The sequence below is a fragment of the Gopherus flavomarginatus genome, chromosome 24 (genome assembly GCF_025201925.1).
Source record: "Gopherus flavomarginatus isolate rGopFla2 chromosome 24, rGopFla2.mat.asm, whole genome shotgun sequence".
NCBI lineage: Eukaryota > Metazoa > Chordata > Testudines > Testudinidae > Gopherus > Gopherus flavomarginatus.
In genome coordinates, this window is record NC_066640.1 from 3,205,529 (window position 1) to 3,221,873 (window position 16,345).

General features: G+C 45.7%; 1 protein-coding gene across 5 annotated transcripts in view; it reads left to right on the forward strand.

Moving 5' to 3' along the window:
* ZFR2 (zinc finger RNA binding protein 2) overlaps window positions 1–16,345 on the forward strand; it is an 82,702-nt gene that overhangs the window by 44,713 nt on the left and 21,644 nt on the right. For all 5 annotated transcript variants that reach the window (XM_050933705.1, XM_050933704.1, XM_050933706.1 and 2 more), the window contains 3 exons: window positions 2,360–2,479; window positions 6,380–6,525; window positions 10,329–10,467. In XM_050933705.1, the coding sequence (XP_050789662.1) occupies window positions 2,360–2,479; window positions 6,380–6,525; window positions 10,329–10,467 (405 nt within the window). The remainder of the gene's footprint in view (window positions 1–2,359; window positions 2,480–6,379; window positions 6,526–10,328; window positions 10,468–16,345) is intronic.

A 16,345-nucleotide genomic window follows, 5' to 3' on the forward strand; every position in this document is an offset into this window, starting at 1 on the left:
ACCCAAGGACCCCCATTTTGATTCAAAATTTTTCGCGGACCCCCAAGCCTGCTGCTCAACCCCAGGCTCCCGCCTCCACTCCGCCCTTTCCTCCAAGGTCTCACTTCTGTCCCACCTTTTCCCACCCCCACTCCACCCCTGCCTCATCTCTTGCCCGCTTCTTTCCACCCCTCCCCCAAATATGCCCATCCATGCTCCTTCCCCCCTCCCACCCCCACCCCCGTGCTGCCTGCAAACCAGGAAACAACCATTCTGTGGCATGCAGGAGGTGCTGGGAGTGGGAGGAGTTGATCATCGGGGCCCGCGCACCCCCTGGAGTGCCCATGCGGACCCCAGTTTGAGAAATGCTGCCCTACTACTAGATTTCACAGGGGAGACCTACGTTTTTAAATTGGGGTCCTGACCCAAAAGGGAGTTGCAGGGGGATCACACGGTTATTTTATCAGATGGGTAGCCATGTTAGTCTGGATCTGTAAAAAGCAACGAGTCCCATGCATCTGACGAAGTGGGTATTCACCGACGAAAGCTTATGCTCCAGTACATCTGTTAGTCTTTAAGGTGTCACAGGACTCACTGTTGCTTTTTAAGCTTATTTTAGGGGGGTTGCAGTGTTGCCACCTTCACTTATATGCTGACTCCAGAGCTGGGCAGCCGGAGAGCAGTGGCTGCAGACCAGGAGCCAGCCCTGAATGCAGAGTTGCCACCAACAGCAGCGCAGAAGTAAGGATGGCATGGTATGGTATTGTCACCCTTACTTCTACGCTCCCGCCTTCAGAACTGGATGATCAGACAGTGCCGGCTGAGGGCTCAGCTCTGCAGTGGTAAGAGTAGCAGTACCGCAACTCCCTTCTACAGTAGCCTTGTGACCACCCCATACACACACCTACTCCCCTCCCCCCTCAGAAAAAAAAAACACACAAAACCAAAACACCTCCTTTTGGGGTCAGGACTCCCTACAATTACGACACTGAAATTTCAGATTTGAATAGCTGATATCATGAAATTTATGATTTTTAAAACCCTATGACTGTGAAATTGACCAAAATGGGTCATGAATTTGTTAGGTCCATATTTGCGTATTTTCAACACTGAGCAGTCTGAGAAAAATCATCTAGCTCAGTGGTTGGCAGCCTTTGGCACGCGACCCATCAGGATAATCTGCTGGTGGGCCGTGAGGCATTTTGTTTATGTTGACCATCCACAGGCACGCCCCCCGCATCTCCCAGTGGCCATGGTTTGCTGTTCCCTGCGGCCACTGGGAGCTGCAGGGGGCTGTGCCTGTGGCCTGTTCGACATAAACAAAATGTCTCAAGGCCTGCCAGCGGATTACCCTGATGGGCAGCATGCCAGAGGATCTAGCTGCTGGCTTCCTTCTGTGCCCTCCATTTCATCTGCTGTTGAATTACTGTCACCCAATTTTCACACCTACATTTGAGCACCCAAATGCAGGATTTAGACAGCTTACTTAAGGAGCCCTTGTTTGAGAACTTTGTCTCTGCCCTGCCTATGTACAGTTCATGAGGCTGTGCCAAATATCAAAATTATTTGGTTATGTTAAACTGCTAATGTTTTAATTAGTCTTTAAAATGTTCCCTTGCTCTTGAATCCCCAGTTCTGTAGAATTAGTTTGGAAATCAAGATTAAATTTCATCTGTATCACTTCCAGCGAAATTTTGTTTACTTCAGTGTTGTCCTGTTTCCCATCCTTGGTAAGATTATAAACAAATAGGGGATGAACAGCAAACAGTTTTTAAAGTTTAAGAATCATTTATGCCTGGAGCCGTGCCACCATGAGCTGTTACATGGTTGAGAATCACGAGCTAACAAAGGTTGGGAACATCTTGGTGCTGCAAGAAGTGGTGGTGGTAGTCCTGCGTCAGTAGATGATGCTCTTTCCTTTGAGTCATTACTGCAGTAAAATCCTAACGTGGTGCTAAGGTGTATTGTGCAGCTGAAGAGCCCATATTGCAGATGAGCCATAAAACCGAGATCCTGACCATGTGTGTTCAGGAAAGTTGTCATGGTGCTTTTCATAAGTGTTAATCCTAATGTTCAGGTTACATTTCTTTATACATGTGCTTAATCTGGGCCTCCCTACATTTCTTCTACAGTTTAAATTGGAGATTGTATCTTCTCTTCCAGTCCTAAACAGCTATGCAGTGTCACTGTGAGCTATTAAATAGATGCTGTGTCTTACCCAAGAGCTGACTGAATTTTAGTAATGGATAAATGCATATACTTTTAAGTTTGTTAAGGGCCTTAGGCTCCACTGGGATGTAAGGCTCTGTTTAAATGCAAGATAATTTTGTTGTTGCCACAGACAATGAATATAAATATTAAATTACGTGTTTTATCTCAGGTACGCAATGATGAAGGGAAAATGATCCGCTTTCACTGCAAGCTCTGTGAGTGCAGTTTCAATGATCCTAATGCCAAGGATATGCACCTGAAGGGGCGTCGGCATCGGCTCCAGTACAAGGTGTGAATGGGGACGTCCTGTCATGGGGCTGAACAAAGGGACTTGGATGGTAGTGGCTTCGCTCTCGACTCATGAAATAGAAGAAGGGGAGAAATCAGTAGCTTATTTTATAAAAAGCTTTTTCTAAATACAAGAAGGATTCTATCAGCTGTAAAAGCAAATGGAATGAGTCTAGAAAAATTTCTTGCAAACATTTTTTCCACCAAGAATTGTCCACTTTCAGATTCTCAGCTCTTACTATATTTAGCATCTCTGACTGAAAACTTCAATCTTCTTTTCATAAAAATATAAAGGAAACTACCATATATGAATGTTCAGTGCAGATAACTTAATGAAGGTGGTAACTGATTTGAGTAGATTTTGTTGTAGGAAATAAATGTTTTCCAGCATCTTGTTTGCACTTGACAAATAGTAAGTCTAAGTTTCAAAACTAGTGTAAAATGAAACCAGATCTTGCATGTCTGAATGGAGATTTTCAAAACACAACTTTGACCATTTGTTTTGTATTTCATCTGTGGAAATTCTTGCTTTCTAAAAGAATAAAATAATATTGTATGAAGTCAGGTTAAATTACCAATTCAGCCTGTTCTCAGACATCCTGATGGAATATGTTAACTCTAGAAAAGACAATTCCTCATGCTTTTTTTTTCCAATTAGTAAATAATTATACAAAAATTTCTGAGAATTATGCAATAGAACTAATTCCTGATCCCTCTCCCTTCCCTGTTGCTAATAGTTTCTTGAAGAGAGTAGCCATACCATCTCTCTCCCCCAGAGCAAGTGTCTGGAATGAGTGTCTCCTCTTTCTGCCTTTAAGTGGGGCAGTAAACCAATTAGACATCCTTTTACAAGGAATATTGCAGTTCAGGCACCTGAAACAGTGTGGCCAACAGTTTGCGGCTTCCCAGCACTAATTCAAAATGGATTGGTCAATAGCAAAATTAGTTTTGCATGGCTATTTGGATATATGAAGGTGCTTAGTGATTCCCTCTTCCAGGGAGGAGAGGGAAAGATCTTGTGATCACTGGAAGCAAATTTAGTATCAGTAGTTACAGATACTTATTCAGAGACTTAACTGCTGAATTTCCATCTCAGCCATTTACTCCCATGATATTAAATGACAAGGATACTTACTCACCATGCTTGCTCATCCCAGCAGGAGCTATTGCGAATGCGCTGTTGCTCCCAACTGTTCCCTCCTCCTTTAGTGAATGGCAGTCACTTTGCAAGCTCTATATTACTGCCACGGCCACAGTCACCCATTATTCTGATTCCTTAAAACAAACCCAGGAGAATCTGGTTTCAATGGAAGGAGCAAATTTTATTCAGAAACAGCCATTTAATGTCAAAAGGAAAGTATCAAAAGCAAATGTATGTTGAGTTTGGTGATTTTTTTGTCCCATTATTAATATTATGGCATCGAGTCAGGTTTCTGCATGCTCAGTCCATTGTTGGTAGCAGCTCTGCCCAAACCCGTTGTCACAAAAGAATTAGCCTTTGGTAAGGCTGACTTCCTGACAATCGGTGCCTTCTGTCCCAAAGATGACAGTGGATTGCTATACTAAAGTTCTTGAAGTTGTAAATAAGTGGCCAGTAGATGGTGACCTTGATTGATTGGTATTTCATGAAATGGAGTCATGAAATGGAGGCACTGTAGAAGACTATCCCGCCTGTACTTAACTATCCTTCACTGTAATCCAGGGAGTGATGTTATACTACAAATTAACCATGAAACAGTGGACATGCCTAGGATGGATTTATTGTGTTTAATGATAAATCAGTTATTGGAATTATTAATGTGAAGCCAGAGTTGTTGCACAGACCACAAAGAATTGAATCCATCAAACTCCATTTGACTTTGGCAATTCAAGTGTCAGTGAATACAGTCACTGTTTATAGGCTTAAGTCATTTGATGGGTCTGAGTTCCGTATATCAGAAGGATTCATCTTCATCATTTTAACTTCTTTCTTGCATTGGTTGACCTTAACATTGCATTTAAGCACTGATTGGCAAAGCTCTGTTTTAGGAGTGTTTTTAGTGAACACAAAGCATTTTACAAGCTTTGCAAGCGCTATATGTTACAATATGTTGGGGGTGGTAAACACCACTTAAATCCAGCACAGAGGGACCTAAAAAGCATATTTTAAAATTCTTAGATTAAAACCTCCTTAGGCCATCTTCAGTTGGTCTCTTTGAATGGAGTATATTTTGTCATCCGGGCCTGTTCCAACTCCTGTTGAAGTAACATTTCTTGGAAGCAGTTTAAACTCTTTAGATCATTACCACCCCAAATTGTCCATTCCAACAAACAGAAATTGTTTGGAAGTCATGCCATTGTCAAGTCCAGAACTGGCCAATCCTTATCTTACCAACATTTTGAAGCCTACAGAGTAAAAATATTTTGTCTTTTCATTTAAAAGTAACAAGTAGATTGGTCATTTACATTGACTATTAGCAAGACTTTAAAAAGCTCTGAGATGAAAAATCGTTCTGGTTGCCTATCCACATTTTTTTTTCCTATTTTCTCATGCTTTAATCAGTCAAGGCCCTTTAGATGAGAATATGAGTTCTGTTTGCTAAGGGTTCATCTTTTCCTGCCACTTGTTCTTCGACTGAAATTACCACATTTGTTTGCACATAAGCATGCATGCATCCTATGAAGTGGGTTTTAGCCCACAAAAGCTTATGCTCAAATAAATTTGTTAATCTCTAAGGCAATGGTCTCCAAACTTTTTTGATTGTGCACCCCATCAGTAAAAAATTTTGAGCACGCACCCACTGCCGCTCCGCAGGGCCGGCTCTACCATTTTTCCTCCCCAAGCAAAAAAAAAAAAAAAAAAAAAAAGCCACTCGGACTCCCACCCGAACTGCCAAAGCAAAAAAAAAAAAAGCTGCCCGAACTGCCGAAGCGGTGCTTCTCCGGTGGCGCTCCTCCTGCCGCACACCCCGAAGGATCCTCTTGTGCACCCCACTATGGAGACCGCTGCTCTAAGGTGCCACAAGTACTCCTGTTCTTTTTGCTGATACAAACTAACACAGCTACTACTCTGAAACCTGTCACTTTCGTCCACTCTTCCAATGCCAGCGAATGCAACATCACAAACATTTGGTTGCTGTGGAAATGTTGCAAACAGCATTGATTTAAGATGAGAAAAAAACAGCAGAAAATAGAGAACTTATGTCCCATATTCAAGCAGATATTTCTAATTTCAATGAGGTCACATTAATATAAAGTCAGATTAGAAGAATTAGTCTCAGAATGTTGAAATGTACTTAATATTATCCCTGGGTTAGGTCGTTGAATATCGCTTTTGAAACATCTCAGGTTCAAAGCTTGGGTTTATGTGAAGCTGGAGACTTGATCCCAGATTTTCGAATCTGGGTATTTCCATTTTGGGCTCCCTATTTTAAGACACCTTGGGCCTGATTTCAGAGGTGCTGAGTATCCATAAACTCTAGTTTACTTCATTGGGAGTTACGGATGCTCATCTCTGAAAATCAGGCCACTTTTATTTAGGTGTTTAATTTTAAACATCTAAGTTTTTAAAAGTTGCTCTTGGGTTTTACCCTCTATCCTAAATCTGTTTTGGATAGGTCTTTTTAGCAATTGATGCTGGGAACTGGAATAGTTCAGAAAAAGGCTTCCTTGTTCTGGTGGTAGGGGTTTAAGTGTGTGGTATACCTGCCCATGGCTATTTCTCTTAATTAAGAAATGGTACAAATTATCCTTATACAACATGCCATCAAACGGTATCTAAAAACCCAAATGTAATGTCAGGTTTATTAGTAACACTTTAATTATGGGACTACAGTAGTAGACTTTTTTTAATATTGATATTCTACTAGCTTTGCAATAATGCTTTTAAGATTGTATAAAATGTGTTGCAACTTCCTTGTAGAAGAAAGTAAACCCAGATCTACCAGTTGAGATCAAGCCCAGTAACCGAGCTCGGAAAATGCACGAGGAGAAGATGAAAAAGCAGAAACAGAAGGATATGATAAAGAGACGCAGAGAGGAAGAGCAGCGTTGGCACATGGAAATGAGGCGAGTCCTCCATTGGAGATCACTTTCACAGACATGGATTTTATGGGATATTGCAGGATTCATACTTTTGTGTTGATTCACCCCGTCCATTGAGCTTTGCTAGTTCAAGGGCTCTCAAACTGTGGGTCAGGATCTTGCAGGTGGTCACAGATCTGTTCTTCTTCCCTGTCTGCGCAAATGCTTTCTTGCTCAGCCACTTGCACATTGGCTTCTTGAGATGCCAGAAAAACCTGTGTAGTGACAAAGGAACTGATGCAAAGGATTCTGGGCATATTTGAGGAAAACTGGTTGTGAAAGCCTTAATGGATGGGAGATGGACAAAGTAGTCGAATTGTTTCTAGAGGTGTAGGAAGTAAAAGGTTGAAAAGCCCTGCCATAATAGAAAAGCTTATGATCTAACAGGAGTCTACAGATGCTTTAGAGCTGTATCATCCAAGACCATTGCCTCTGCATAGGGAATGTGAAAAGCAGATGTGTTGTCTTGTTCTCGCTGGCTGATACTTTGCCCTTGCTGTAACTGAAGAGCATTTGAAGGGGAGAATGCAGGCCTGGTTTTGCAGTAGTGTTTGAAAGCAGTGTAAGTTGAAGGAATTAGACAATGTTTGTATTTTGCACACACTTCTCTAGAGCAGGGGTTCCCAAACTTTTTTTTTCCTGAGGCTCATCTGTGCAACTGAAATAGGCACAACAGCCCACTATTAACATGCAGCTGTCAGGGAGAGGGGTCCTGTGAGGCGTGCGTGGGCCCCTCCCCTCAGCAGGGACCAGAGAGGGGCCAGGCGGGTGCTACAGCCAGCTGTCGCTGGCACCCTCCACCTCAGCTGCCCGCTGAGTGCCTTGAGCGCGTTACCTGGCAGCCCTGCCCCAGTCATCCACCCAGCACCCTAGCATGCCTCACAGGCACCCAGGGCTGGCCTTAGAGAAAATGATGCCATGGGCAAACTTGTATTTTGGCACCTCTGGACCCTGCTGCCTCCCTGTGCTTTGCCCCCCATTGTTCTTTCCCCCCCCACCCCCTTTGTCCTGAGCTCCCTTTCATGTCCTTGCATCCTAGATCTGCCCCGTTCCTTACCTCTTGACCACAGCGGCTGGAAAATGGCAGCTGCTGGCTGGGCGGCCCCCAACTCCATCCAGGGCGGACCACCTGGGACTGTGTCGTGGACCAAATTTGAGCTGTGGCCCACAGTTTGAGAACCACTGTAGTAGAGCACTAAGCGGAGTGGGAAGATGGATAGCTTTTGTAATGCCTCAGAGTACATACTGTATGTGCTCCGTGCCCTCTTTTTCTCCCCACCATACCCAAGCCCTGTTAAGTATTAGGAGATAGTGAGCATATGGCACTGTCAGTGCCACACCCAGTGAAGGATGCCTCTAGATATTCCTGTGTAATGCATTCTGTGTAGAATGGGTAGAAAAGGCTCCTTAAACTTTTCTGTCTGTCATGCATTCTTGCAGAATCTTCACCTGTTAATAATTCGTTTAACTCTCACTGATATGCACTCATCTATGTTGTGAAATACAGCAACTGTTTAAACAATACACAGCAGAGCTAGGGCAGGAAATAAGATCAGCAATCTCCAATTCTGATTCTGGCTGCTTACACAGTTCAATCAAATGTGTTAATTTTCTTCTTCTTCTCCTGATGCACTCTTGCTAACCTGATCACAAATAACCATTAGAAGTTATAGCATCATAGGCTTTTCCTGATCAGCTGGTCAGAGGACAGTGACTGTTTTGAGCCAGAAGTACTTTAATACAGGCAGTGCACAGACAATCCAGGAAGTTTTTGGAGAGTGTTGGGGACAACTTCCTGGTACAAGTGCTGGAGGAACCAAGTAGGGGTTGTGCTCCTCTTGACCTGCTGCTTACAAACAGGGAAGAATTGGTAGGGGAAGTAGAAGTGGGTGGCAACCTGGGCAGCAGTGACCATGAGATAGTTGAGTTCAGGATCCTGACAAAAGGAAGAAAGGAGAGTAGCAAAATACGGACCCTAGATTTCAGAAAAGGAGACTTTGACTCCCCTGGGAAGCTAATACAGGTCTGTTGCATCTTAGGTGCATTTAACATGCGCAATTTCAGCTTTATGCAGTCGGCAAAAACAAGAAAAAAACAAAAAAAAGAGAAAATAACAATTTAAATACTGTTTCTGTAGTGCAGGCCTTTCCGCCTGCCATTACATTCAATGTAATTTTGACTATACGCAATTTTAGCTTTACACACTGACTGCGGAACATAACCCCAGTGTAAGATGAGACAGACCTGTATGAGGGGGGAAGGAGTCCAGGAGAGCTGGCTGTATTTTAAAGAAGCCTTATTGAGGGCACAGGAACAAACAATCTCAAAGTGCAGAAAGAATAGCAAATATGGCAGGCGACCAGCTTGGCTTAACAGTGAAATCTTCGGTGAGCTTAAACTCAGAAAGGAAGCTTACAAGAAGTGAAAAGTTGGACAGATGACTACGGAGGAATATAAAAATATTGATAGCACATGCAGGGGTGTAATCAGGAAGGCCAAGGCAGAACTGGAATTGCAGCTAGCAAGGGATGTGAAGGGTAACAAGAAGGGTTTCTACAGGTATGTTAGCAACGAGAAGGTCAAGGAAAGTATGGGACCCTTACTGAATGAGGGAGGCATCATAATGACAGATGATGTGGAAACAGCTGAAGTACTCAATGCTTTTTTTGCGTCAGTCTTCGCAGACAAGATCAGCTCCCAGACTGCTGCACTGGGCAGCACAGTATGGGGAGGAGATGAGCACCCCTCAGTAGTGAAAGAACTAGTTAAGGACTATTTAGAAAAGCTGGACATGCGCAAGTCCCTGGGTCCACATTTAATGCATCCAAGGGTGCTGATGGAGTTGGCTGATGTGATTGCAGAGCCATTGGCCATTATCTCTGAAAATTCATCGCAATCGGGGGAGGTCCTGGGCGATTGGAAAAAGGCAAATATAGTGCCCACATTTAAAGAAAGGAAGAAAGAGAACCTGGGGAACTACAGACCAGTCAGCCTCACTTCAGTCCCCAGCAAAATCATGGAGCAGGTTTACAGGGAATCCATTTTGAAGCACTTGGAGGAGAGGAAGGTGATCAGGAACAGTCAACATGAATTCACCAAGGGCAAGTCATGCCTGACCAACTTGATTGTCTTCTATGATGAGAGAACTGGCTCTGTGGATATGGGGAAAGCAGTGGATGTGATATATCTTGACTCTGTTCAACACTGGTGAGGCCACACCTGGAGTATTGTGTCGTTTTGGTCCCCCCACTGCAGAAGGGATGTAGACAAATTGGAGAGAGTCCAACGAAGGGCAACAAAAATGATCAGGGGGCTGGGGCACGTAACTTATGAGGAGAGGCTGAGGGACCTGGGCTTTAGTCTGCAGAAGAGAAGAGTGAAGGGAGATTTGATAGCAGCGTTCAACTACCTGAATGGGGGTTCCAAAGAGGTTGGAGCTCGGCTGTTCTCAGTGGTGGCAGATGACAGAACAAGGCTCAGTGGTCTCAAGTGGCAGTGGAGGAGGTCTAGGTTGGATATTAGGAAACACTATTTCACTAGGAGGGCGGTGAAGCACTGGAAAGGGTTCCCTAGGGAGGTGGTGGAATCCCCATCCTTAGAGGTTTTTAAGGCCTAGCTTAAAGCCTTGGCTGGGATGATTTAATTGGGGTTTGTCCTGCTTTGAGCAGGGGATTGGAGTAGATGACCACCTGAGGTCTCTTCCAACCCTAATATTCTATGATTCTAATGCAGTTCATCTTTGCTTGATGTAACTGTACCACCTTTTTTTAAAATCTCTTTCCGTTCAGGCGCTATGAAGAGGAAATGTACTGGCGGCGGGTAGAGGAAGAGCAGTTCTACTGGGAAGAGCAGCGGCGTCGGATGGCTGCAGACTGGCATCCGCCCCCACTTATGGGCAGACCTGGCATGCCAGTTCCTCCTCTCTTGGTGAGTAACTCTTGATTCAGTTCCTGGAAGGAGAAATGTGAAGAAGTCTGGCATCTTTAAACTCTGTTTCAAGGCTAGAATGTGTGTTCCATTGTGTATTCTTTCAGTATTGCAGGATTAATCTTGTGTTTCCTAAAAATCCATCTCCAAAATTTGGAATTGGCAATGGACACAGATTAACTCTTTTAATTGGTTGCAGCATTTTTGAGAAATGCATTTTTGAAATGTTGGACTGTTTGGCAGGGTAAACCTATAAACTTCAGATTCTTCTTCGAGTGCTTGCTCATATCCATTCCAATTAGGTGTGCTGGCGCCGCGTGCACGTTCGTCGGAAGATTTTCTACCCTAGCAACACCCGGTGGGTCGGCTGGGCGCCCCCTGGTGTGGCGCCGCTATGGCACCGAATATATACCTCTGCCAACCTGTCCGCTCCTCAGTTCCTTCTTGCCGGCTACTCCAACAGTGGGGAAGGAGGGCGGGTTTTGGAATGGATATGAGCAACACATCTCGAAGAACAACAGTTACAAAGGTGAGTAACCATCTTTTCTTCTTCGAGTGCTTGCTCATATCCATTCCAATTAGGTGAATCCCAAACCTTACCTAGGCGGTGGGGTCGGAGTGAGAAACTGCAGAATGCAAAACTACTAAGCCAAAACCAGGGCATAATGGGAAGCAAAGGTGTGTACTGAAGATCACGTAGCTGCTCGACATATCTCCTGAATAGGTACTTGAACTAAGAAGGCGGCCGATGAGGCCTGGGCCCTGGTAGAATGTGCAGTAATATGACCTGGCGAGGTATGAGCTAGCTCATAGCAAGTGCGGATGTACACAGTTACCCAGGACTGTTTGGCAGGGTAAACCTATAAACTTCAGATTACTAACTTGTTGTTTATACTATGCAGCCTGAAGGGTACGATTTGTCTGCTCTGTCCTTATGTTCAGCAACAAAATGCCACTTGAAAACAGTTGTTTGTGTCCTCTTAACCCCCTATACCTAAACTCATAAGCCTCTTCAGTTTTTATTACACCTAAAAAAAAAAAATAATAATAATTGGAGATATACCAATCTCCTAGAACTGGAAGGGACCTTGGAAGGTCATCGAGTCCAGTCCCCTGCCTTCACTAGCAGGACCAATTTTTTGCCCTGATCCCTAACTGGCCCCCTCAAGGATTGAACTCACAACCCTGGTTTAGCAGGCCAATGCTCAAACCACTACATTTTGTGTATCTTCTGCTCCACCCGTTTGTGCTGTGCACCAAGACACTCAGCCTTCTTTTTAAAACCTTTTATATTGGGGCAAGAGATCGCCACATGATTGTGCATGTGCGCGCACATACCCTCTTGAGATCTGCTGCGAGAATTTCATATGGCAGTGCCCTACTTGGACTTGAGTGGGTGGTGCATTACAATAGCAGAAAATACAATATGCATGTGTGAAAATTCACTTTTTAAATTAGAAAAATTACTAGTCAGCCTTGCTAAATACTTTGTAATGTAATCTGTCTGTACGTTTACACATGTCCCATTTATGTGCAGGTTACTAAAGTGATGGTTGTTGCATACAAAACCCCTATACAGTGAGCAGCATTTTCTTCTTATACTTTCCTAGTCTGTTTCAAACCATTTAACAAGCATTTTTCAGGCAGTCTGACATGGAGGTCAGATTCCTTTTTGTTTGATACTCTGAGGCAGGCTTTAGTAAATAGGGGGGTTTGTTGTAATCATAAGCATATAGCTCTAGAATGGTACTTCTCATGGAACCTTATTTATCTTAATCACTGGAAACTAGGAGGCTTATTTACAGCTCTCACTGAATCTTCTTAGACTAATCTGTCTTCCTGACTGAGCCAAACTTCTAGGTATGAGGTATGGTGTCACTCTGTGCCAAGCCACCTGATATATTTAGAAAAAGACATTTTTACAGAGTGCCACATGTGGGGATCTGATTAGTGGTTTGGTTCTATACTCACTGCTGGGATTGGGAGGTCTTTATAGCAATGTGAATTCAGCATGACTTGAGAGAGTTGGCTAGGAAAATGCATGAGATTGCTCATTAACTGCTGCAGCTGGAGAACTTGGAAAATCACTTGTTAGTATAAATTTAAGCTCCCTCTTCTAATGTCCTGGTCCTGTTGCTGTGCCATATACTAATCATCCTGCAACTGCATCCAAATGAATCTTCAAATCCCCCTACTTTTACAAATTCACTGATATAGCACTCATATTGGTTATCTTGCACAGCATTGAAACATACCCTCCTCTAGGTTGGAACATGACAACTGTTCAGTGCATAACAATGCTGTACAACACTTCAGGATAAGAAGTGAAAAATATCTTATCCTGTTGAAATTACAGAGGTAATTGAGGGAGGACGAGTGTAACTACCTAAATTGGAATTTGATCTGGCCACAGGGGACAGATGGTGCTGTGGATTTCATCACATGTGGTCAGGACATTAGCTTTTAAAGTCTGATTTATAAAACTTCACCTCCTGGAATCCAGCAACCCCTAATGCTGTGACGGAGCATTTGTGCAACACTAATTCAGAGGGAAGAACACCGCCTATTGAGCCTCACTTTCTGCAGCAGCTAAGTTTTTCCCTACTGCTCTTCTAGCCTGACCCTTTGAGACTTGACAAAATTCCAGTTCCTTGCTGGAATTTCTTTGCTTTAATTGTTTTCACATAGTCTTCTGCGTCTGTTCATGTAGTTATGAGCGTGTATAGGATGTCTACTATTGATGGCATTGCCAAGAATTTTTTTCATTCTTCTTTGAGTGCTTGCTCATGTCAAGTCCATTCTAGGTGTGGGCGCGCCCATGTGCGCGGCCTTTGGAGATTTTTGCTGTGGTGCCTCCTGGGGTGCTGCACTCATGCTGCGGTGTATCAGGCGTCGCTGGCCCTGCACTCTCACCGTTCTTTCTTACTGCCCATGGTGGTCAGTCAGAGTGCCTCTGTACCTTGCTTCGCAAGTGGCCAACAGTTCCTTTCCTGTTTTAGCCTTGTTGTAAATAGTTCTATTGTATCTTAGTAGATAAGTAGTTGTTAAGTGTTCAGTTAGTGTGGGTCCCAGCGGGGACTTTGCCCCTGGTGGGGCATGCCCGGTTCTCTGGATTTTAAGCCCTGCTCCCCGTGTAACAGGCCTATGCCTGTTAGTGACCCTCACGATGGTTGTCTACAGTGCCTCAGGGAATTCAACATGAAGGAGCATTGTCGCATGTGCAAGAACTTTCATCCTCGAACACAGAGGGAAAGCAGCATACATCTCAGGGTCCTCCCTGATGCAGGTGGCCCTGCGCCCAGTTTCAGAGCCAGCTCAGCCTGAAACAGCACCCAGCACTTCAACCTCAGTGCATAGCGCACCTCCAGCATCGGACTCCTCCTGGCACTGGGCAAGCCCGATAAAAGCCTGATGGGAAAAGGACCCTGTTTGGACCTTATGCCCACTCCAGACCTGCACAAGGGCTCTGCCTTGGGGAATTCCTCCCTTCAAAAAGACCTGCCACTGACTCTGGGGAGGGGTACAGGGTCCAAGCTGACGGTGCAGTCAACACCCGCTCAGCTCTTGGCGCCTGCCACCACAGCTGGCACCATGTTCAGTGATGGAACTGGCTAAGGCTCCCCCAAAGGGCAAGCCCGCCAGTAAGGCCTCACACAAGTTGAGCGAGCACCACTGGTCTCCAGAGCCAAGGCAGAGCCCTAGGTTGCCACATTCTTGGTCTCCGCGGCCCAGGTCTCTAACCCGTCATTACCAAGCATTGATACCATGTTCCCAGTCTCTGTCTTCACACCGGAGCTCTCCCAAGCATAGATGATCTCCCTGGTACCAGTCTGAGTCATATCATTGGTCACCAAGACCTCGAGGCCGCTCCCGACATGACGACAGTCTCCCTACTCCCAGCACCGATCGCAACGTTTCCAGCAGTGGTGGTTGGTAGCCGCCAGACCCAGGCTCCGAAGTCCCCGCCGTGGTCACAGGAGGGCAACGACTTCTCTGGATTGGAGGCACAGTTCAGCCCCTTGCCCAGGCAGCAATGGGAAGGGGCTCTGGAGGGTGCATCTACGGCATCGGGGCCGACCTGGCAGCAAGGCCAATGGCCAACCCAATGGCCTTATTGGAATGCCTGAGGGTTCCCATTATACCATTGCCCCACTCTCGCCAACTCTCAGTCACCACATCAGAGGGGTCAAAGTCTGTACCCATGGCACCGTCAGCACTCCCACTCCAAGGCCACCTTCCCTGTCAGGGAAAGATGCCAACAGGCCTCTGCCGTTGGTCCAATCATCATCCTCTTCCTCGGGTGAAGCATTGAGAGGCCCCTCCAGAGCTAGTGCACCGGGTGATTTTTAAGACGCATCAGGCGCTGCTCCCATAGTGTTGCTTCGAACTTGGGCATCAAGGCAGAGGAGATGGAGGAGCCGGCGGACACATTGTTCCATGTGCTCTTGGTGGCCACCCCAGACCAGGTCGCCCTTCAGGTACACGAAGGGCTCCTGGACATTGCCAAGTCCATCTGGCAAACCCGTCCTCTATTCCATCCACGTCTAAAAGAGTGGAGAAGTAGTACTTCGTCCCTGCAAAAGGGGTCAAGTACTTATACAATCACCCGCCACCAGGATCATTGGTCATGTCAACGGCCAACGAGAAAGATAAGCAGGGCCCAACGAGTTCCACCCCTAAAAATAAAGACACTAAGAGATTGGACTTATTTGGTTGCAAGATTTATTCTATGGCTAGCCTCCAGTTTCAGGTGGCGGACCATTAAACCCTCTTGGGCCATTACAATTTTAACTTATGAGACTCCCTTCTCAAGTTCAAAGACTCCATGCCCCAGGAGTTTGCAACTCTGATGGAGGAAGGCACCATGGTGACTTGGTGCTCCCTCGAAATGACCTGGGATGCGGCCAATTTGGCTGCCTGGGTGGTTGCCTCAGCGGTGGTTCTGAGGCGCGGGTCTGAGGCGCAGTTCCTGGCTTCAGACCACGGGCCTTTCCCAGGAGATGCAGGCCTTTATTCAGAACCTGCTATTTGATGGTGTCGGTCTGTTGTCTGACCAGACGTACACACAGCTGTACGGCCTTAAGGACACACGGGTGACTCTCCGCTCTCTGGGGATGCATTCTTCTCAGGTTTCAAGACAGCCATTCCAACCTCCACGACAGTGGCAGCCTTGTCATGGACCTACAAGAAATCAGGACACCGGATTTAGCCTCTGCCACTACTTGTCGTCCCACTCCCCTGCGCAGCCTGGCCCAGTGATGCACCAAGGGGGTCAGAAGCACTCATTTTGAGGGTGCACCTGGGAGTGACACACCAGCCATCTGTCTGGATCCTTCCTGCTCTTTTCTTGACCACCTCTCCCCTTATTGTTTGGCATGGTCCAGGGTTACATCGAATCGCCAGATCCTGGACATAATCACTTGGGGCTATACCCTACGATTCTTGGTCAACCCGCCCTCCCGCCCCTCTTCTTCCCTGTCCCACCTCTTTCCTATCCCTCTTCAGGGACCCTTCTCACGAGCATCTCCTCATTCAGGAGGTCAAGAAGCTCCTGGGCTTGAGGGCTGTGGAGGAGGTTCCAAAAGGCCAAAGTGGGCCTCAGACCCATCCTGGACGTGCATGGCTTCAAGAGGTCTCTCAAGGAGTTGAAGTTCCGCATGGTCTCCCTGGCCTCCATTATCTCTTCCCTGCATCCAGGGGACTGGTACGTGCTCTCGACTGAAAGGACGCATACTTCCGTGTCTCCATATTCCTGGGACACGGACAGTTCCTGTGCTTTATTGTGGCTGGGCAGCATTTTCTGTTCATGTTCCTACCTTTTGGCCTGTCCTCGGCCCCCAGGGTGTTAGCAAAATGCATGGTCTTACCTCAGGCGTCA